General features: G+C 44.1%; 1 protein-coding gene across 1 annotated transcript in view; it reads left to right on the plus strand.

Moving 5' to 3' along the window:
* The window catches only part of RIN3 (Ras and Rab interactor 3), a 71,435-nt gene that overhangs the window by 20,565 nt on the left and 26,738 nt on the right, over positions 1-24,132 (plus strand). Inside the window, exons 3-4 of the mRNA XM_064460604.1 lie at positions 3,331-3,445; positions 23,109-23,181. Of these exons, the coding sequence (XP_064316674.1) occupies positions 3,331-3,445; positions 23,109-23,181 (188 nt within the window). The remainder of the gene's footprint in view (positions 1-3,330; positions 3,446-23,108; positions 23,182-24,132) is intronic.

A 24,132-nucleotide genomic window follows, 5' to 3' on the forward strand; every position in this document is an offset into this window, starting at 1 on the left:
CCCATAGGTTTGTTGACTATCCTAATTTGGAGCAATTAAAAAAATCTGTGAAGAAATGGCCCTTAAATTCTGGGAGCTTCTGGGAGTCAGTTTTATTGCAATAATTGGTATCTGATGCCCAGAAGCTGAGTGTTAGAAAATGGCAGACTTGTGCAAAGCTAAGAGCTTGTTTAAGGAAAACAGCACTGTAGGAAATGGAGCTTCCCATTCACAGGGTCTCAGGGGTAAGGCATGGCAAGGAGTAGGTGTCCTCGTCGGCTCTGGGGAGGGCAGGTGCTCGTGACCTGAGCTGATGCCAGAGCACAAGGGGAATTCACTTACTGCTGCTCTGAGGAGGTTTGGACCTGTCCCTTGGCTGAGTCAGTCTATCCCAGGGCTAAAAGCTGGCACAGCCAAGTGACAACCTCCAGTGGGACTCACCTGATGTACCTGGACTGTGCAGCACACACCTCACCCTGAATCAGACTTCTCAAGTAAGTTGGGCGAATTATTCTCTTTAGTTTTCTGCACTGACTGTAAAGGGAGACCCGAGTGACTCTCTGATATAGCTGTGTATGGCCCCAAGCCTCCCCGGCCATTAGCCACTCCCTGCAGGCAGAGCTGTTCCCCACCTCTGAGTGACTTTGGGGATAAATCTTGCCTCTGTTCCTCCTGCTCACACCATCCTTGGGCATGGTCTTCAGCTGCAGCTTGAAGCAGGCAGGAGAAGAGCTGATTCATCAGAAGTGTCTCACAGCAAAGACAGGCTCTCCTGCCCACTCTGAGCCCACCTGAAGCTGAATCAGCACCACACCTTTCCCACCACTGGTGAAAATGGAAAGACTGGTTTGTGTACCAATCCTGACCTAGGCAGTAGGGTTAGGTGCAGCTCAGAAAACCCACCTCCCTCTCATCTGAACAGCCATGGTCCAATTTTAGCCTTTGGAGCCATGGCAACCAGTCATGCCGATCAGGAATACAGAAGTGATTCATTTCCAGGTTTCACTTCTGTTGCTTAAATTTAATTTCAGATGAAGGACTTGACTGATGCAGTGTGAGATAGTGCAGTCTGAGATCCTAGGTTACAATAGGCTCTCAAGGTGGGTTAGAGGGACCAAGCTGTCATGTGGGTGGTAGGACGTGGGGAAGGGAGAGCCTCTACGGCTTTTTCCTACCCGCAGATACTTTCTGTGATGTAACAGGTGGGGGCTGCCCTGCATTTAAAATAGGCCTCTTTCAATTTGTCATGAACGGCGGAGGCCAAGATGACAGTAATGTGCAAGGTTGTGAAGCTGCCCCAAAGCTGCATTTAGAATGGATGCTTGAGAGTGACAGGAGATGCCCTTATGACCGGGACTCATGCAGATAAAGGTCCTGGCTTCTAGACAAGCTTTTTAATAATTCCTCTGCCCAAGAAATAATGTTTTCTTGATAGATTTCCACTGCATTGTACTTGATTAATCATTTTATCAAGTCACACTTCTTCTTTCTAATATTAACAGACTCCAAAATTAGCTCATTTTTTAATTCAATTTTTATAAAAATACCTTGACTCTCTCCTGCCAAAATCTTCTATCATAGAACAGATAAAGGTGAAGATTTCTTTGTCTTTGTATCTGCAGCTTCAAGGTACAAGCTAAAAATATCTTTGACAATGAGCTTTAATTAGAAACACACTTAGGATCTCACACAATACAGAGATTGAGATATTTTTCTTTTTTCTTCTTTTTTCTTTTTTCGTCTATCTTTATTTTTGCTTTTCTCTTTTTTCCTTTTCTTTTGTCTTGCGTTATTTGTTTCTTTTTTCTTTCTTTTTTTTTTTTCTTCTTCTTTTAATTTCACTGGTCCCATTGGTCAGAACCAATGCCTACAGGGGTTCCACTGGTTCCAATTAAAGACTCGGGGGCCTCTTATCAATGCATATGAATACCTGATGGAGGGGTCTACAGAAGATTGAGCCAGACTGTTCTCAGTGGTATTCAGTGAAAGGGTGAGGCCCAGTGGGCATAAACTGAAACACAGGAAATTCTGTTTAAACAGTAAGAAAAGGGTTTTTTTTACTGTCAGGATGATCAAACATTGGAAGATGTTGCCCCAGAGGCTGTAGAGCCTCCATCCCTGGAGACAATAAAAACCCAACAAGACACAATCCTGAGTGACTTGCTGTAGTCGATCTGTCTTTGACCATGGGGGTTGGACTAGATGGTCTCCAGAATTCCTTCCAACCACATCTGCTCTGTGATTTCAGGACCAGTCAATACACTTGAAGTCTGTATGGCCACCCAGAGGGATCTTAGACAAGCTGGGAGGACAGGGCTGGCAAGAACCTTCCAAAATTCAACAAGGACAAATGCAAAGCGCTGCCCCTGGGAAGGCAGATCCTGGCAGCGATCCGGGCTGGCACTGCCTGGCTGGGCAGCTCTGCGGGACAGGCCCTGCAGGGGCAGTGGGCAGTGAGCCGGGCACAGATCTGCTGAGGAGAGGCTGTGGGACCAGGGTTTGCTCAAGCAGGAGGAGAGGCAGCTTTGGGAGGACTGCACAGCAGCCCCCTGGTACCCACAGGGAGGTCATGGAGGAGATGGAACCAGGCTCTGCTCAGCCTTGCATGGTGGGAGGACAAGAGGCAACAGGTGTACATTGAAACTGGAGGGGTTCAGACTGGGTACAGGGAAACACTTTCTCCCTCTGAGGACAGTAAGTGGTGGGGCAGGTTTCCTGGAGAGGTTGTACAGTCTCTACTCTTGGAGGTTCTCCAGACCTGTCTGGACAAAGCCCTGAGCAGTCTGGTCTGGCCTCATGGTTTCACCCAGGCGGTTGGACAGGAGCCCTCCCGGGGTCCTTGCCAGCCTGAATGACCTTCTGGCCCCATGAAAAAACTCTGCCATGAGACACTGTGGCCACCAGAGCCTTTGGCCTTATGTTCCACTCGTAGACACTTGCATCCTTTCCCTTTCAATGTACAGATTACTTCCTTGCTTTAGACCCAGACTGGGACATTCTAGGGTGAATTGTCCATGATTGTCCACACTTATGTGAGGAGCATCATGTGACAAATTGTGAGTGCAGCTTTATACTCTTCTGTTAGTGAAATAGTTTGCCTCAGGCTTAAGTAGGACATCAGTGATGCATAGATATTTTGCTGGTTCCTTTGCAGGTCTGAATTTCACCCAGATGAAATGTCCCTTTATTCATTATTTTTGTCGTGTAAAGTTCAACCAAGTGGAACGAAGCTAAAATAAGATCATTTAAAGGTGGATTGTACTGATAAAAAGTTCATCGTCAATGACCTAAAATGAATTTCAGAAGCTCACATAATGTAGCTAAGCTCTTGATTCCTTTCTCCTTTTTCAGATATTCTTGGTTAGGAAAGAGGGTAATGTGAACAACATGGTCCTTGCAGTCCGCCTGCCAGTGCAGAACGAGGCTCCCAGTGTGCTGGAGTACAACATTAAAGAAGAAAAATCAAGTAAGTTCTTTACATTTTTTGGTCTGCTCTCATCATTGTCCTGAATCCTCTTGTGACCACCAGTATTAATGTAATCTCACTTGCAATGAGCAGGTTCCTCTTGTGACCAGCAGCAGATCTTGCTTTTATGGTGTAGTTCAGTTAATATTTCCTGCAGCTGCTTCACCTCAGCTTCCCTGTGGTTCTGCACCTTTTGTTATCATTTACAGACTCACAAGAGGAAAATAAAGCACCCCTATACTAGCAGGCCAGTGCTTTGATCAAGCAAGAGGAACTGCCTTTCACCAGGTGGAAGTCCTGAGCAAAGCGCAAGGCACTGGTGGACTAAGCCTTGTTCAGTCACTGACTCTGTCTCTATTCCTGCCACTGAATTTGGGGCCAGCCAAGCATCTGACACCTCTACATTGTCTTTTTATGGACCTCATACAGTCATACTGAACAACTGGTTACTCCTGAACTGTTTGACTGTTTTCAATGCCTCGCTGTTTCTGGGAAGCAGCTGGGTGTTGGGGCTGGTGGTATTGCTGCCGTTCCTGATCAGACAGCCAAGTCTGCCATCAGCAAGCAAAAATGAACCCAGTTCACAGCCAGCATGTCTGATGCAGCCTTCGGAGTAAATGGGTGTGCAAGGCATATGATTTTCACTTTCCAAGAAATATTTGTAAACATGGGAATTTTAGGATAGTCATAGAAACACGCATTTGAAAGAGTTAATCAAAATGACTTCACACTATTTACTTACATGAACACATCCAAATCCTCTGTCACTGAGCTCTGCTCCAAAGCCAGCTCCCTGGGGTATATGTTTTACTCTGTTAAAACACTTGTGTTTCTGCTGATCAATGTTGCGGCTTATTTCTTCCCTCTTGACAGTTGCTCAAATGATTTTTTTTCTTCACATATGTTTCTTTGCACACCTCTGCATTTTAAACAGACTTTAAAGCCAGAGGGCCAAGTGAGTCTCTTAGTCTGCCCTAATCGCAAGCACAAACCACAGGCTGTTGCAGTGTCACTCCTGCACCAAGCGCAGCTGCCTGCCTGGCTGCTGCATACCCCCCAGTAAAGCTTTCTCTCTCATCTGTGTGCACCTTGGAGCACACAGCTGCAGAGATGCTGCATATGTTCAGTGCTCCTGCATGAGAGCAGGAACAGCAAACCTGTTGCCACAACTTCAGGTATCCAGATTAAGAATACAAGGGCAAGGGTTAGCTGCAGGGTGGGGAAACTTTTTTCTTTATTTAGTTATTTGAAGTTGACCTAGGGCTTAGGTTTTGCATGGTGGTGAATTGTTTTTGATGATTCAAATTGTCCTTTGGATAAAAGATAAAAAATTGAATCCTCCCATCCTAAAAGTGTAATTTATAGAAATGTCACTTCTTGACTTGTGTCCTGTGCCATAAAATCTGATTTCTTTGAGGATAGGCAAAGTAAAATGTAGAACAAACATTTCATTGTGAGCTAGCCTAGCTAGAAAGGCTTTTCTGCCATGTTTTGCAAACTTACTTGCTTGCTATTTCTAATTTATCACTAACCTGATGCAAAGAATGTGTTCAGAGACACAAATTTCTGGTAGGAACAAGAATTAAATCACTTTCCACTGCTTTCATACAAGTTGCAAAGTAAGTGGAGGAAGGCAATTAAAAATGAGCTCTTATTCAAAAAGCAGGAGAAGTGCCGTTGCATGCGCAACAATCCTAGCAGCCATGGGGCTGATGCCTTCCTATGGTGGATATTCACATTATTTTTAGCTTGAGTTCTGTCAGCGTTGAGCTGTAGAAAGCCTTTCAGTTCTCCATCCCACGCCGTTTTGACAGGAACGCACTGGGCATGGAAAGAGTCATGCTTTTGCTTCCTTTATCATTTAGAGTAAGCAGCCTGGTTTTGAGTTTAGAAGAAATCAAATTAAATCCTGTTAGTAAAGCCAAAGGACTGTATCTGGCATAAGAGGAGATGGTAAATCTTCTATGTCTTGGAGTAACTTAATACATTAGCTTTGATTTATTGTCTCTGCATTACTCTAACTGCTTTCTAAACTTTTTTTAGGAAATAGAATTATGTTCTCTGAATCTTTAAAAGAGTTAAGACTAGAATCTGAGCTTCCTTGCTAAGTACCCTGGTATGTCTAGATTGCCTTAGCTTAATGAAGTGCCTTTCACTCTTCTCTGGTATTCTCTATGTGGCAGGTTGGGAGACTTCTGAGTGCCCCAGAGACATTATCTTGCTGTGGAATGCAACGCTGTTTAAAGTTTGGTGTTATACTTCCTGAGAGTGTGTAAAGCATGCCAGCTGCATAGCCTGAGGACCACTGTAGACTGGCAGGGTTTTTCCAGGCATCTAGTCTTTAACTTCAGAAAGTTCCTTTTTAGTTCTGTGCTTGCTAAAAGGAGGCTTCAATTTGCCACCCAACATCGCAAAGAGAGAGGTGAATCCTCCTAATAGCTACTTGCTCTTTGAGTCTTCATGAAGTGGAGTAGAGCTGGTACCCTTCCAGTGCCCTTCAAAAGGACCAGCTGTAATTCCCGCGCCATTCAAGAATCCCCCTCACAACTGTACTGGGGACAAGCAGCTTTGGTTTTGCTGGCCTGCTCCCAGTGTTTCCTTTCTGAGTTGACACATAAGCAATGATCTGTGTAATGTGCTCCATGGAGAGATGTTTGTCCCTTTCTGAGAGCTCCTAAAGGGTTTGAAGAACTGGGAGCAAGTTCTTCTTCCTGTTACCTTGGTTCATCTCATTAGACTCCACAGACTTGATGCACTCAGATGTAAACTGAAAGCTGAGTTTGCCTTGACATATATAGTTCAGATTTTAAGGAGATCCTCCCCTCCAGTTAAAATCCAAGTTGCAACCCATCCCAGATTACTATTTTGGAGCACTTTGCCAGCTGCTTCTTGTCCTCATGAGGACTCTGTGCAATCTCAACTTCACAAGTGACACAAAGAAGTATGCACTATCCTTAGAGGTGACATGATGGCTCTGTGCCATTTCTACACTGATGTCCGTCTCTTACTTTTGCCATATGCAGCACTTTGTAAAAAGCCTTTCTCATCCTGTCCTATTTTTCAGATAGTATGTGAAGAGGTTTTCCCCAGTATCATATAACAGTATGGAGGTTGCTGCCCAGCCCCTGAGATCCATGTTGTTCTGGTTGTGGCTGGGATAGAGTTAATTTTCTTCCTAGCAGCTGATATAGTGCTGTGTTTTGGATTTAGTATGAGAATAATGCTGGTAATGCACTGATGTTTTAGTTATTGCTGAGCAGTGCTTACCCTAGTCAAGGACTTTTTCAGCTCCCCGTGCTCTGCTGGGTGCACAAGAAGCTGGGAGGGGACGCAGCTGGTAGAGCTGATCCCAACTGACCAAAGGGATATTCCATACCATATGACATGATGCTCAGTAAATAAAGCTGGGGGGAAGAAGAGGGAAGGGGGGCACTTTTGGAGTTATGGCACTTGCCTTCCTAAGTAACTGTTATGTGTGACAGAGCCCTGCTTTCCTGGAGGTGGCTGAACGCCTGCCTGCCCATGGGAAGTAGTGACTGAATTCCTTGTTTTGCTTTGCTTGTGTGCACGGCTTCTGTTTTACCTAAACAGTTTTGTTTAAACTGTCTTTGTCTCAACCCATGAGTTTTCTCACTTCTACTCTTCTGATTCTCTCCCAATCCCACCATGGGGGGAGTGAGCAAGTGGCTGGGTGGTGCTTAGTTGCCGGTTAAACCACAACACATATATAGATGGTCATTCAATGAAGTACCAGAAGCTTCCTAGCATTGCACTGCCAAATAATGGTGGATCATTGTTTTTCTCTTTCTTTTCCCCATATCAGATCTGCTTTGTTGATGTTTGATGAAATATTTAGGGAAGTATCATTTTCTGAGGGGAAGACTGGATTTAATTGTGATTTTTAAAAATGGAAATCCCCAAAGAACCCACTAAGTAAGAGGGTTAAGAAATGAAACCTCTGTCCTTTTTTCTGTGGGGAATTTTCACCTGTTCTGTGAAGTAGCCCTTAGAATCATAAAGCAGGAGAATGAAGAAACTGGATTTTAAAAATTTTCTTCTGGTTCTTCATCTTTATTTGTAATTCCTCCAGAGACAGGAAGGCTAAAGCCTGGTCACAGCAGCAGGTATGGTAGACACCCAACAGCAGCTACCATGTGGCTCATCAGAAAGTTGAGAAAGCCAGCAACTTTCAAAGCCTTGGATCTCTGTGGTTTTGCTTCTCAGCTTGAAGGATCCCTTACTTCTTACTCAGAACAGTGGCAATCTCCCAAAGAGAAGGCTTGTTACAAGATTTCTTCCATTTAGAGATGCAGTGTTGGGAGGTATCTCTCAAGCTTCAGTAAAATCTCAACTACTTTTTGTGATTTCAGTTCTGAGAGCTCTCCCTGACTTCTGCTTCATCCCAAAATGGAGCCCTAGCCTCACATACCTCAAGAAGTGAGCACCATTTCCTCAGCTGACTCCTACCATTCATTCTTCTCAGCAAACCTCAGGTCCAGATTCTTCTTCCCATTTATGTGTGTACAGTCAGAAATCATTTCACTGACATCAGTGACCTTGCAGCAGTATTAAAAACAAAAGAATCAAGTGTTTACAGTAAATGTGCATGCTTGAAGTAACATATACTGAGAGCTTGAAAGAAGCACCTGAGCATGATAGACCACTTGGTGCAGATAATGGCAGTAGCTTTTACTTTCACAAAGAGTTATGAAGTCACATGCCATAGAGGTAAAGTCCTTTAATAGAAGAATGCTCTGGCATCATATACTGAGTGTAATGCTTTCTTTTTTTTCTGGGAAATCTTGTGAATTATAGCTGAAAATAATTTGATTTCATGAGCTGACCATGTACTTCTCATGAGTCATGCAGATACGCTTTGGTGCGGAATGTGTAGTGATTGTTTTCCAAACTCTTCCGTACCAAAAAAGAGGATGTGATTCCTTTCCAAATATGCAAAATTATGCTAAACAGGAAAAGTATCTGCAATTGCACAGAATAAAGAAGAACATATTATTCATATTATTAGAAATTTTTATAGAAATAACTATGGAATTGATTTGCCAAGTGAGCACTGAACTTCTCGGGCTCATGTCCTAAGGGGTTTGAGGCTGGCCTGGTCCTGCCATGGATGCCCGCTCTTGTAATCACGCTACTGCCTCTTGTCTCCCCCACTGCTGTGCTGGCTTTGATCACTTGGAGGTTTATTTTCCTGAGGCTGTTCACATAAGCCCATGTTGTGAAGCTGCTATCTTTGTTCCTTGTTTAAACCATACCCGTATGGGACTATCTGCCACCAGACATAGCTGTTCAGAAGCATCTTTTCCAATGTGCTGGGCCAAGGCTGAGTTGAGGCCCCAAAATCAATGAATGCTCAGCTGAAGGAGGGGTCTGTAGTGAAGCTGTGTCTGTAGTGTGGTTATTTTGTTTATTACAGGAAAATTCTGAGATTTAAATTAAAACTTTGCCTGCTCTGACCCTCCCAGCTTCTCTGGAGACAAATGCTGACTGAGCTGGAGCATACTGGAGGTCTTGAAATAGCCTTAACACAATGAAATAGAAAAGCCAAAATAAATTATCTCCAAGTAATACAAAAAAGTCCAGATCACAATTAATACCACCTTTGAAAGATGAGACACAGTGTCCTGGACATGGTAGATTATACTCAATGTCTGGTTTATAGACAGCAGCTGTAATTCAGGTTATATGGTACAGGCTTGTGGTAAGGACCCACAATATACCTTGACAGAAAAGATACAGGCAATTACTGCACTCAGAAACAGTTTAAGAGCAGACACTGAGTATTGCTGCAAAGTTGACGGTCTGGTAGCGAAAAGGATGTTGATAAAGAAATCCAGTGTCCTGCCCTGGTCACCTTATTTAGCCTTTCTTAAAGTTAGACAGAGCTCAAGAAGTGCAGGCTAGAGCCTGATGCGAAATGCTTGAGACAGACGGTAGGGATTTAGGAGACGACCACAACTCAAGTAAAACACACAACAGCAGTTTACCTGCCTGGTTAATTCTCTAACTGCTTTTATCAAAGGAAAACGGTTTGCCTTGAAAGTTTGTGGGGACCTGACCGCTTTGTACATGCACCAGCTTTGCTGGTGAGCTTTGTCCATCAGGACAGAAAGAGTTACACCAGGTCTAGAGGCAGCAGGAATGCAGGCCTTGCTGGGGAGTCGAAACAGCAGTTTAGACAAGCAAAGGTGTTCCTTTGAACACTCGATTTTAGGAAGGGTGAAATTAATCAGAAAAGGGAAGAGATTATTTAAGGGCTAAGATTTCACAATCTACTTTATTGCCTTAATAATCCCAAATAGGTACAGTCTACTGCTGTGAAAGTAAGCTTAGCTCTCAAAGCCAACTTTTTCCACCATTACCAAGTTACTTCAGCCACTTCTACACTTCCCAACCACACATGGGGAGAAAAAAATGGTTTTTATTATAGACTAATGCCATTTGCACGGGATAAAAAGGGCACGTGCCGTCATTCTTACTGACCTGTAGCAGGTAATTAAACAACAGCAATCAGGCAGAAGCATGTTTACAGAGGGGCATCAGACTAACAGAGGGATGGACTTTGTTCATCTTTGCAGATAAGACTGCAAACAAAGCTGCTGAAAACCTGGTCTTTACAGCCCAGCCAGCCTGAGGTGAGGGCTGTGAGCATGCCTGGCATGACGGCAGAGCTCAGGTGCAAGGGATACAAATTCCTGCCTGTGTCCCTGCATGGGTTGGTAGGTCTGAGTGCTATGTGAGGGCATCACAGAGTGAGCACATGGCAGGGAAGAGGAGGCAGATTGACTCAGTAGATGCTCTTTGTTAGCTCAAACACCTTCAGATGCTGATGATGGACTTACCTATTGCACTCTGCTGGCAGTCTAGCCACTATGGCCAGATATGGTCCATTATGGCAGATTTCCCTGTATTATCTTGTTAACATTTCTTTTAACGCATGTTGCTGAGGCTGGATTAACAAATTCAGAGACCAAAGTCCCCATTGCTAACATGGTACAGCACAGTCAGGTTATATTTTCCCATATGAACTGCATTGAAGTACTGCATAAATGAGGTCATGGGAAAAAAGGGAGGATAGCTCAGTTACTGCAGCCTACTCACAGTTTAGCTCCTTTAATGAGAGTGGCCAGTTGCGTAGATGATGTTTGTGATATGAATATATTTGTGGAAGTGTTGGCAGCTCTTGCAATAGCTTCCTCAGTTTTGCAAGTCTTTTCACGAACACCCTGCCTGCTGGAATCAGGAAGTAGAGTGAAGATAAACAGAATTTTTTTTTTCCAGAAAGAGAAATAACCCTCACAGTGGCAGAGAAATCCTAAGGGTGTAACGTTAAATATCTTAAAGAGTCAGAAAACAGAAGATATAGGAAAACAACCTATAGGAAAGCAATCTCCCATTTTTTAAATTAATTTTTATTGCATTTATTTTGTATCCCTTCTGAACTGGAATGGAGATGGAAAAGGTGGAAATCTGTGGTACTGACTGAGGTCAGAAATATGGGATCTTTCACCTCATAGCTAAAGTGAATGAACTGAAGTAAGTGCCGGTATTCATGGCACTGACTTCTAAGATGAAGCCATTTATTTGGGTAGCACTTGCAGATTTTCACAGGAAGTTTTCAGGACAGGGCTGGATGAAGCCTTAAGCAACTTGGTTTGACCTCATGGCTGACCCTGCTTTGAGCAGGGGTTTGGGCTAGAGACCTCCTCGGGTCCCTGTCAGCCTGAGTGATCCCAGGAGGGGGAACCAACCAGTGAGACTGATTCAGTCTATGGGCAATCTCAGAACAGACAGCAGTTCTCAGAAGTGGTGTCTCAGTAGAGCAGCAAAAGCGGTTCCCATTCTCTAAGACCCAAGTTCTGGGAAAAATACTGCAAAGATTTACAGAGGGATGTTGGTGAAAAAAGAAATAAACCATATATACTTCCTGGTTAGTGTCTCACCTGTGATCTCGCCAAAACCAATAACCTTCCTTTCTTTGGTAGATACCTTGTGTACAGGGGAAAGAGAATGTGCTCAGTCTATTTAATCAGTGCAGTTTTCCAGTTGAATTAACTTGTATGAGGTATCTCAGTGTGCTTGAAAAGGCCCAGTAATGCCCTATAGAAGCCATTATATGCCCCTCAGCATATGGCAGAGCTGAGCTTGCTGCAGGCTGAGATAGACTTCATCGTGTGGAATTAATAGCACTGCAAGACTCCTGGACTGGTTTTGCACAGGTGCTAAAAGGACTTCTCAGTTGGAGTGGGACAATCCAAGGAGTAAATGTACATCCCATCCTTCCCAAGTTGAACCTCTCAAGATAACCTCTGGCTCATCAGAGGGCACGCAGAAGGGCGCATCAGAAAGTACATCTGGTTATTTATGTTATCGCTGTAATGGTACCACAGTTCTTTTTCAAATGGTCACTTTAACTGAAACAGTTGGCCTCCTTGAGTGGAAAGCCTGCAGCTTTCAACATCAGAAAGAATTCTTAATACAGTAAATTAAGGCATGAAAAGCAGGGTAGGACTATTTATAGCTGATTTCCTCTGAATAGATGAGAGGCAAAATCTGACATTACAGAGTGAAAAGATGAAGTTCTGGGTTTGGGTTTTTTTTTAATTTTTGTTTTGATACCTCATGCTGCTATTTAACGATAAAGCAGACAAGGAGGGGACTGCCTTGGCAACCACCTCATGAACCATCCTGGAGACTTGTCTACCAGCCGGGAAGGTCATTAAGCATCTTCATCTTCAGGTTTACTACAGAATGTGATTTTACTGAAAACATACATATATATATATATGTAAGGCAAAAACATCAGTGGTCCCAGTAACTAGTAGTTAGGGTCCTGCAGCATCATGAGCACAAGTAGATGGAAAAGGGTATGAGCACTGTCCCTAGGAGAGGCAGGAACCAGGTTTTAAGTGAGTTCAGGCTGTAACTTTGTGCTGAGACTTCTGTCAGGAGAAGCACTTTTGCAGTGTCCATGCTCTTATGCCCCTTTGGTCTCCATCTTCCTCTCCCTTATGCAGGTTATGTCTGGGAAGGAGTGAGCAGCGCAGATGTAGCGACATGAAAGCAGGATGGTGTGGTGGGGCAGTGCTCCTTAGAGGTGCTACCACGTGCTAGGTTATGTGAAATAACTGGGAAGGAGAAGAAAATGATATGGGGGTGGCTGGTGACTTTGGGAAGGGTGGGTGGCAGACTGGTGACAGAGGTCTCACCAACCCTTCAGTTGGTGTTATTGCACGCATTTTATAGACTGAGAGCTGAGGCACAGGTTGCTGAAGGGGCTTGGCCAGCCGTGCACCACTAGCCCTGAACAAGCCCAGCTCCCAGCCAGTACTGTATTTACAGGGCTGCAGAGAGGCCCTTTGTCTGCCGAGTACTTGGCTTTGTTCAGCACTGAAGTACGAACAATACTATTCAGATATTTTTTGTATGCAGAAATGTGCTGGAAAAAATAATGACAGAGTTATCAAAGCCCTTGGGAGAGAAGATCCCTATTCCTTTCTCTTGCCCAAAATGGCTGATTTCCCTAATTCCATCTCAATTAAGCAAATCATACATTTCAGCAGCAGGACTTGTCCAAGACTACTTTTTTCAAGGATTACCCAGTTGATGAATAAAAGTTTATGTTTTTTTAGCAGGGGAGGCTGGAAAAGCTGAATATGTACTTAACCTTAAGCTTCAAATTTTAAGCAGTTTAATTGCATATTAGAAGGCCTCTGGGCATGCAGGCCAGTATCCTACTTTCCCATAGTAAATGACTCCTGTCCAGTGAGGTAGACAACTTGCTGTTAAGGAGAGTAGACTGACAAATGTTATCTTTTAAAGCGGTTCCTGTTGCTGCTGATGGTGTGTCTGTGTGACAGCTCTGAAGATGTAGAGCTACCCTAGTTATCTTCAGATTAGCCTCACTCAGACACAGATAACAATCTGCCTGCATCACCCAGGTCTCAGCATGGGCCAGTTTCCCCTGTTTATGCATGTTTGTCATTAGCAAGAAAAGTCTACCATCACCTACGCAGCTTCTTGGCACGAAAAAACATTGAGCGGTCCACCCCATGGCATGGGAGAATTGGGCAGCTCTTTCCCAGCCCTGGCCTCCACCTTAAGGAGTGCAGTTTTGCTGTTGCTTTCTGCTGATCTCATGTGCCTCTACAGGCGATGCAAAGCCAAAGGCCACCTCTGCGTGGACTGTTATAAGGGTACAGGAGACATTATCATTGTCTGGTCTACCGTCTGTGGTTTGATTGGAGATAGACACTGAATGATTTCTAGACCTCTAAGGATGTCTAACCTAGACATCTTCCCAAGGTTAGTCCACCTGGCAAGGATGAGTTCTCCATTATCCCCATCATTATTAACGATGATAATTGAGTTAGTGCCAAGGAGTTCCCACTCAGGAGACTACTCTGAAGTAGGAGCCTAGAATCTTGGTTTGGCAAGAACAGCAACAGAGTGCTTGGGGGATATTGTAAAACATGGTATGAGGACACACTTTATAACCTGTTGTGCAAGTTCATAATTTCTTTTCTAAATGCAGGCGTGCACAAGCAAAGCAGAAAGTCTCACCAAGTCCTGTTCGTTTCAGCCGAGTTCCACTTCACTTTGATGCACTGCTTATTTTAAAACATAAAGCACTTTTAAAACATAAAACGCTTTTAAAACGTAAGACACTTGTGCAGCTGCTTTTTCAAGATGTCACAGTGTCAGGTTTCTGTGTGGTTTACAAGTTGTTTTGGAAACATTCTAGTCGCTTATAGCGGGTGGTTTTTTTCTTTTTTTTTTAAACTCTCATCCTGAAGAGTTACCTCCCGTCTCTCCATGCAAACATTTTCATTTTTACTTTAGGTTTAAACTGATAGGATTGTAGGGAAAGCCTATTGGAAAGAAGCCCTCAGGGTCTTGTTAGCTTTGTTAATCCTCACATTGGCTTTTTTGTGCCTTATTTTTTGCTCCCAAGAGGCATAACGCAAAATCTGTGTGTAATCAGAGCTAGAGACTATGTGTGCTGTTCTAGGATAATATTATCTTACTCTTCTCTGCTTAGTACCTTAAACATAACCCAAAAAGCTTACTGGTTTTAAAACAGCTACTCTAAACCAGTACCAGTGCCCTTGTTTCAGTGGCTAAACTGGAACAAATTATCATTTTTGCCCTTGGACATTGTTTGCTATCTGAAGATCTTAAGCTTAAAAACAAAAGTGTAGACTTATAAATGAGGTAAAAAAGATAGTGCTCGAAGTAAAATGAGGGCAGTAAGGACCTCATGCTTTGACCTTTGGGTAGGACCCTCAAAGTCAGTGACAGTGCAGTCTAACCTACTCAGAGGACCTTCTTCTGCCAAGTTGGCAACTAGGTGGGATTGCAGCTCTTAGAAGCAGAAATACCCTTTTTTCCTTTTATTGTCTACCCTATTGACCTCTGCCATTTCAGAATGGGTTAGTCCTTTTCTAGTCCTTTTCACTAAGCTTTGGAAAGCATGGGTATTTTTTTCCTGGAAGTGTCTCACACAGAATGTGGTTCTGGGTACCAGCTGTCTTCCCCTAAAATGCTCAGAAAACTTCCTTTTTCTATATGATTAACCTCAACTCTATGGTATTTCATTATGTATCTCAGAGCCAGAGAAATAAACTTTTCTCTAAAGTAAATTAAAAAATGGTTCTTAATAAAATATGTCTGTATAATAAGATACGTTTTTCACATAAGGATCGATTCTTATGATTATATACAACCTGGACATTGTTGCTGAGAACTAAACTCCCAGCATTTCAAATCATAGCGTCCTTTCCTGTTACATGAGGCACAGGGGAGACCCTTTATATATCTGGAAGCTTCATTTACTTCACAAAGTTTTAACAAAGAGATTTGCCTTCTGAGAGCAACTTGCAAATATCTATATTCAGTTTGTCCGTCAGTCATAGCCCTGAGTCCTGAGAGTTTGAATCACCATGCTGGGCAGCATAAATCTTGTACTGCCATTGTAATGTATGGGTGGATGCTGAATCACCTGTGAAAATGTGACTTCTCCAGCAACAATCCCACAGTGCTTGACTGCTTACAGTAGGGATCACATCAATCGAACATGTCACCCTACTCCTCTTGGTGCCCTTGGGAGCCCTCTCAGTCCTCAGTGTTTCCGAAAGGCCACGTTTTGCCCCTCACCCCTGCTGTGTGAAAGCAGACCCTGCATGGCTACATCTAAAACTCTAGCTAAACTTCATGTTGCCATCTGGTCCTGGGAAGAAGTCCTGGATCTACCCAGCCTCTGGCTGAAGAAACAGTGCAAACCAGGTATGGAAGTTCCACAGACTTTAAGGTCTTAATCTGCGCACTGAAAAGGAGATGGAGGGTGAGGATCTGACAAAGAAAGCAAGTGCTTTGAAACCAAACAGCCATTCACCAGACTGTGCTCTGCTCTTAACCCCTGAAATGGCTGGCAGTGCCCATGGGCCTGCCGGGACTTGTCCACATGGAAACTTGTATGGAAAGCACTGAGGAGCTGTAACACATTTCTTTGTAGTTGGGTTAGCTGTGCTTGAAGTACCATCGAGAGCCACTTTCTCAACCCCTGCTGAAACACTAATTGCAATAAGGAGGAAACAGAGCAGCAAAATGACTGTAACATGCTTCTGCTCAAGCATCCTGCAGCAGAGGCAACAAGACCAGGCAGCAGCAGGATTTTTTGCTGAACTGAAGGCATAAAATCTAAGTGGACACCAAGGTGCTGCCCATCTGCTTGGGTGAATGTGGATGAGCCAAAGTACAATGGAGTGGCCAAGAACCCTGTGGCTGTTAGATGTGAGGACAGTCCTTTCTCTTAGCACCAGGATATGCACATGGTGCACAGGGAAACAGTCAACTCTGAGTGTCCCCTCCACTCAACCCCAGCCTGAGAAGAGTGCAAAAGCCTGTGTTTTGCATCTTCTTTGACGACATTAATTTCATTCTGCACAATACAATTGTATTTTGTGAAAAACGTATTTTAAAAATAGATTTCTCTTACACTCCAGACCCAAGCTTATTAACACTTCATCACTTTCATAATTCATTAGTTTCAATTTCCCAGGAACTGCCACCAGCAGTGATTTTTTTCATCATGGACAGAAAGAGTAAACTCTGTAGGAAACCATAAAATTGAAATTCTGTGAGAAAGCATGAGTTGGATGCACAACAGAAGACTGGCAGAAGTCCAAACCAAGGAAGATTCTGCCCATCCTTGATGAAAGGAAAAAAGATAAACAACTGACAGTTTCATGAAAGAATCACTAGAAAACACAAGAAAGAAAAAATAGACCTGGGTTGTTCTAGGCAGTCTAGGACTATGCAACCAAAAAGGAAGCTAAAGCTTAGACATCAGATGGAAGAGGCAGAGGCAGCATATTATAGAAGAAATAAAAAGTCCTTGACAAGAGAAAACCGATAAACAATGACAGTGTTTTACAAGAACATAGCACTTAAAGGTCATGCACACCATCCAGAAAGTCATCAAGAAGTAATACAACAGCATCAGGAGCAGATACTAGGAACTTTCAAACAGAGCTGTTGCAGAAAGACACTGTAAACACCTAAGGACTTCCACCAAGGTAATCTAAATTCCTCTCTTTCCAGCTAAAGCTCTTTCTCTTAATACGACCACCAGCCTAGTGCATGAAGAAGGGGCAGAAGGAGGTTTGCATGTGCTCGGGGAACTGAAGCAATAACCTGAAGGCATTACATCATGTTCTCACGCATCTCTGTAAAGCACAGCAGATACAACAAGTGCAGTTTATCATGACAAACGCAACAGCCTCAGCACCAGGGTTACAGTAGTCACAGCAGTCCTCTGTTACAATACCCAGGGCTCATTCCCCAGGGGGAGGAAACTGCTAAACCAGCCCACATAACAGCTAGGAACATCAACATCTAGAAGTAGGAAAGTCGGTAACCTCTGCCTTGGAGTGATCTCATCTTCACAGCAAGTAAAGGGCGGAGGGTAGCAGAACAGCAGCAAAGATGGCCAGTGGTGCTTACTGCAAAGGTTGGTGCAGGCAAAGTCATGGCAACTGTGGTATCAAGCCAGAGACTTATATGAAAGAAGGGAAACATCAATGAAAGGTCTGGTTAGGAGTCTGTGGAGTTATAATCTTAAATCTTAAAAAAGAAATAGAAAAGTAGAATCACTCCCGTGATGACAAATCTCATAGTTTGCCAGAATCTGGAAAGACAAGAGTATCTCAAGCACACCCAAGCAGGACTTCTGAGTATGGTTGTGTTCTCAGTAGTCCTCTGTTAACTCAACTGCTGCAGAATAAGGAATTCATATCTTTGAATTCAGATGTCTCTGAAGCATTACATAGATATCAAAAACAGTGAATAGTGCTAACAGTGCCATTAGACAAGAAGAAGCTGTAGTAATTGGGTCCCATGGGCCCATGTAAGCAGTAAGAAGATGGAAATTGGGATGGTTTGTCCACGTGACCAGAACACCAGGACTAGCAAACACAGTTCTGCGGGGGAAAATCAAAGCAGAAAGAAATGCAGAATGCCCAGGGACAGTATGATGCAAAAATACTGGCATCTGGATGGAGAAATGATGGGGAGATATAAAGAGTACAGGAAACATGAAGACAAATTCCAGTCAGTGCCTAAAGATGACATGCTTCAGAGCATGCTGGTGTAGTAAAAGGAAACATAAGGCAATCATAAATATTTATAGCAGTTCATAGCCTGGCCATATCCTGTTCACTTACTGAGTTGCACAAAGGACACAAAACAGAGTATGGTCACCAGCGAACCACTAGTTTGTGTTACTAATGCTTCCTTCACCCATAAACAAATTTCAATTAGTTCTGATATCTTTGTTTCAGATTGCTCAAAATTGCCCATTGATCTACACATTTCCCCTTTTATTTCCTGAAGGTGACATTTTTTCTGTGGGCTTCCATATATCAGGTAAAATTCAATATGCTGTGGTGATATGTTTGGCTCACAGAACCCAGCCTATTTTTGCTGTTGCTTTTGATCATATTCTTACATCCTGACACTGTTCTGGTGAGATGTCATGATTTTCTTGCTCTTCAGGTGCCCTGGGTGTAGTTTTATAAGCCCAAGAGAGTTGAATTTTGCCTCTGCAGTTTTCAGCAAGATTACAGCAGTCTGGCAGAAAAGCATCTGCTTTTAGCTTTTGCAAAAGTCATGAGTTCCTATAAATGGCAACATCATGATCTGTCCCTGAGCAGCAGTGCTGATGTCAGTGAAGTGTCCCCAGCTACGCACAGCACATCCGCAGCCAGAGAAAAGCACCTCTTCCCGACTGTCTTCTCAGAGCAGGGTGCCTTAAGGGCAGTAATGGCACTGGGGGAGAGATATGTTGTACCCAACGGTAAGCAGAGCCCTTTTAGCTGTACAAACTTGCTATTTTCTGCATCTTTCCAAGAATTAGAAACATGCAGCAGGACCCACTTAATGGTCTCTACAAGCAAATGACAGCTGTTCCCACAAGAGATGTTCCTGTACTGAACCCATCATCTGCCACCCGACAGCGAAGGTGTCAGGAAGAACTGCTTATCATGATGCTTGTTGGTGGTCAGCAGGTGTCTAGATAAAAACATGTTAAGGAAAAGTGTTACATTTTTTCCCAAGGAAGGCCTTCCCCACAGGAGATTGCAAGGCTTTCCGTGCTGAGAGTGGGTCCCGGTCTGCACAGGCTGCTTGACACTGTCACTGTTCAGAATACGTTTTGGGCGGAGTATTGGTCCTGATGGTGCTGGTACCTTGAGTAACGATCCATCTAAAGCAGTGGTTCTCTATTCTTGTTTGTTTGCAGGCCTCCCAAAAATGTCCCAGCAGAGCTGTGGATCTCTCTATGATGAATTCCAGCCTGCTGACAAATACACTTGATTTTGTTACCTTCTATGACTTCTCAGAGCCGACCAGGGACAGTCCAGTTTCTATATACCACCTGCTGAAAACTCTTGTCCTTAAGCTCCAGAGCTCCAGCAGCTTTTGTACCTAGACTGCTTTAGCTATGTAATTCCTGGTGATTTCTGGTGTTTTATCCTATTTAAGTATATATGGGAGGAGGAGTAGCTGTACGATGACAGGGCACTTCTGTGTGGATACTCCTGTCACTGAGGAGCTCGAACTAATATTCTTTTGTCTAAAATTCAAGCTCCCAAGTGGCAGAGCTTCCTGGCACAGAAACAATCATTAGTCCCTATCCAAGCGATCTGCTCATGTCTGTAAACATGTACAGGTGCAGCCTGCTTTCCTACGTACACCTGCAACTCGGGTTGCCAAAGTGAACATGTGGGTCTTAACAGAAAAAAGTCCTTAAAATCATCAGCCACACAAAGGGCTTTATTTAATTGCTGGAGATTTGAGTGAATTCAGACTCTTGGGTTTTGGTTAATTCTCTGGAACAACACTGCATTTTGTCTTTATTTTTGTTTCCTGTGTCAGAGCTGTGAAGCAGATGGATTTCAAAGTATAGGAATTTTTCATGGTAGATGTTTAATGAAAATCCCTGACTGAAACATGATTCTTACTAAGGAAAAAGACAAAACTTGCTGAATATTTGTTTTTCCAGTTGTGGGAGAAAAATGAGGAAAAGGGATTGTTTTCCTCAAAGTATGTTTTAAACTCCACGTTGCAGTCTGGTTATCAGTGTGCACACTAAGGTTGATCTGTTCATGCTGATCCAACGCAAATTGATGTTAGGAATGACTTCTGAGAATTATATGGCATTTGCCTCTTTAAAAAATGCCTACATTGGTGTATTCAGCCCAAAATAGCAACCTGCAGGGCCTGGGCTAGGACAAAGGGAGAAGTAAAAGAAGGAAATGCCTTGTCTGGGGAATGAACTGAGAAGCTGAACAAGAGACAAGCTTAAGCATTTCCTTCCCTTGGGATTCTCTGCTGGCTGGAGAACAAGAGCCAGTGCATGGAGCTGGGGGAGAGTGTCAGGCGGATGTCTCCCTCTTGCAGGTGCCAGAGGCCCTGCTTTGTAGGAGAACTAATAACCAGGCACGCAGGGCAAGGAGCTGGAGACCTTTCACAGGGCCATGAATCAGCTGGCTGATGTCATAGTGAGACCTCTCGCAATGATTTTTCAATGCTCTTGGGAATGTGGAGAGGTCCCAGTTGACTGGAAGCTGGCAAATGTTGTCCCAGTCTTCAAGAAGTGCAACAGGGATGACCCCAGTAACTATAGGCCCATCGGTCTCACTTCTGTGCCTGGTTAAATTATGGAGAAGGTTATTCTGGGAGTTATTGAAGAACACCTGAAAGACAACGCAGTCATTGGTCCCAGCCAGCACAGGTTCATGGGGGGAAAGTCCTGCCTAACAAACTTGATTTCCTTCTATGACAAGGTCACCCACCTAGTTGACCAAGGGAAGCCAGTCAGTGTGATCTTTTTGGATTTCAGTAAAGCTTTCAATACTGCCTCTCACAGTATCCTTCTGGACAAAATGTCCAGCATACAGCTGGATAAACAAATAATGCAGTGGGTGAGCAATTGGCTGATGGGTCGGGCTCAAAGGGTTATACTAAATAGGGTTACATTGGGCTGGCAGCCAGACACTGGCATGGTTCTGCAGGGATCCATTTTGGGGCTGGTACTCTTTAATCTCTTTGTAAATTACTTGGATTCAGGACTGGAAGGAATACTAATTAAGTTTGCTGATGACACAAAACTGGGAGGAGCTGCTGACACTCTTGAGGGCAGAGAGGCCTTGCAGAGAGATCTGGACTGACTAGAGAGCTGGGCAATCACCAACCGTATGAAGATTAACAAGGGCAAGCACCAGATTTTGCACCTGAGGCATGGCAACCCTGGATGTACATACAGGCTGGGGAATGAGAGGCTGGAGAGCAGCCCCGCAGAGAGGGACCTGGGGGTTCTGGTTGATGGCAGGCTGGACATGAGCCAACAGCGTGCCCTGGCAGCCAAGAGGGCCAACCGTGCCCTGGGGTGCCTCAAGCCCTGCACTGCAGCCGGTCGAGGGAGGGGATTGTCCCGCTCTGCTCTGCGTGTGGCCTGACCTCGAGTGCTGGGTGCAGGTTTGGGCGCCACAGTACATTAAGGATATAAAGCTACTGGAGAGTGTCCAGAGCAGGGCCACAAAGTTGGTGAAGGGTTTAGAGGAGAAACCGTATGAGGAGGGGCTAAAGTCACTTGGTTTGTTCAGCCTGGAGGAGGCTGAGGTCGGACCTCATTGCGGTCTGCAGCTCCCTCACAAGGGGAGGAGGAGGGGCAGGTGCTGATCTCTTCTCTCTGGTGACCAATGACAGGACCTGAGGGAATGGTAGGAGGATGTGCCAGGGAAGGTTTAGGCTGGGTATTAGGAACAGGGTCTTCACCCAGAGGCTGGTGGAGCACTGGAACAGGCTCCCCAGGGAGACAGTCACAGCACCAAGACTGATGCTATTCAAGAAGCACTTGGTCAACACCCTCAGAGATATGGTGTGAATTTTGGGGTTGTTCTGGGCAGGGACAGGAGTTGAACTCGATGATCCTTGTGGGTCCCTTCCAGCTCAGGACATTCTATGATTCTATGAATCATGGCAGACCGAGGAAGCAGCTGAGCTTTGTGTCCACAGCTCTGAACTGTGGCCTAGAAAACAGCGGAGAAAGACGCAGAGTGGCTATGTGGGTTTGAGCTGGTGCTGCTCCCTGAGGATTCCCAGCATGCTCCTGTGGCAGGAATGGTGCAGCGCTGGTGCTCCAGTTCTCCACCACCAGTAAGGGGGTATTTTTGAGAAAACATTGCAGATTTCCTTAAACTTGTCAGTTTCTGTGATGGTGTGTTATGTATATACAGGGCATAGACAATTTGTAAGACTATAAAGCAGAAGCAATGATGGACATGTCTCTTCTGCAGATTCATATCTTTCTGCCTTGGGTTATCAGTCAATGTGAAATTTTCTCCGCTAGCCAATGAATTCTTTCTAGCTTAGGAGTCAAAATCTCTATACTAACATGTAAGATTTGGACTACACAATATCATGTTATAAAGGAGGTCATCTTGAAGAACTCTGCAGTGTGGTATAGATTGTATTTTGCCACTTAAAGGAAAGTGCTGTTGCTGTATAACACAATGGGAAGGAGAAGGTGGGAGATACAAACAGGCTGTGCTCCCACTGCCTGCGTGACCCAGGTCAAAGCCCACACACATAGTAATGAAATAGTAATTTCTACTTTTTTTACTTCAAAGCGCTTTGTCTATCCAGACCAAACTAGATTCCAACATGGAGAGTCACAAGGTCAGCCCCAGGATTCTGCACATCCTCAGACATAGATGGGCTTGTAATGAACCCTTTGGATGTGACCTGGGTTTTTTTTCTTCCCATAGTTTCTATTATTCTATAGTTCTATTATATATCATTCTATAGTTCTATTCTATAGTTTCTATTATATATATCACAACATTCTGATATCTTGAGCTAACCATTCAGAAAGCCTGGATGAAACATTTCTTCCTGAGTGTTTCCGTGAAGAAATTCATTGTGTTTGGCTGTCTGAAGCCAGCTCTTCATGCTTCTTCATATTAGTCCATGCAAATACTGGACAGTCGCAGAATACACAATGTGTGAGCCAAACCCACCAGGGTTTTTTTACCATACAGCTCAAAGAAAAGGGTTGCTGACTGTCTTTTTTGTTTTTCATCAGTTCTGTACCTGGAAGGATCTGTCCTTGTATTTGAGGATGTCTTCAAACTGGTTGCCTTCTACTGTGTCAGTAGGTGAGTTGGATTAATTGCTCCGGTGGAGGGGTCACTTCGCTCTCCCCTCTGGACTGCCTTTCCCCAGTGTCCAGTCACAGCACAGGCCCATCTGTTTCCTCTGGTTTCCTCTAAACTGCCAGAGTAGGAGGTATTTCAGGTGCTATTATCTACGATGGGGTCAGATCACCTAGTTTCTATCCAGGTGCACCATAACCACAGCTGTCCCTGAAGCTGGAAGCTTTGTCTGAGGAAGTTCCGTAGGGCTGCACCCACAAAGGACCGATGCACAGGACTGGGGCTAGGAGGGCAGGGAGGAAAAAGGTTCCTGGATTAACCACCTTTTAATAAAAGCAGCTTTAAGCATACACCTGGCAGTGACTTAGCAAACCTGTTAGTGGACTGATGCCTGCAGAAGACTCAGAACACTTAGTCACTTACGGAGAATCTGAAAAGGCAAGTAGTTCTGAAATAATTTCTGTTCTTAGGTCAAAATTTGAAAATAAAATAAAGAACAGACCTTAGTTGTTTGCTCAGCACAGAAATGCCAAACACAGTGGGCACAGAGGCGGGAAAGACCTGTAAGGTAATTTTCATTACAGCAAGTTTTGATCAGCAGCTGATGCAGGTCTCTGTGTCATTAAACCTGTGGGTCTGCAGTCTCCTCTAATCTGTGTGTGTGTGCTTAGCACACTGCAGCAACACCTCCACAACCTGCTTACCCCATTCATGCTGCAGCAGGCCTGGTTTTGAGTTTGATGTAAACTTTTGACTTCCCCTATATAAACTTAGATGACTCTTAAAGTAGTTATTGCCATTTGAGAGGGGAAAGCAGAGTCAGGATATGCTTACAAGGCAGCCGTGCTAGTGACTTGGTTAGGTCACGTAGTAGGAACAGTCTATCTATGGTATGGTACAGCGTGCTGCAACTTACCCAGCCAGTAATACTTGCACTATTCTGGGGGCTGCTCC

This window comes from Phalacrocorax carbo, chromosome 9 (genome assembly GCF_963921805.1).
Source record: "Phalacrocorax carbo chromosome 9, bPhaCar2.1, whole genome shotgun sequence".
NCBI classification, from domain to species: Eukaryota; Metazoa; Chordata; class Aves; order Suliformes; family Phalacrocoracidae; genus Phalacrocorax; species Phalacrocorax carbo.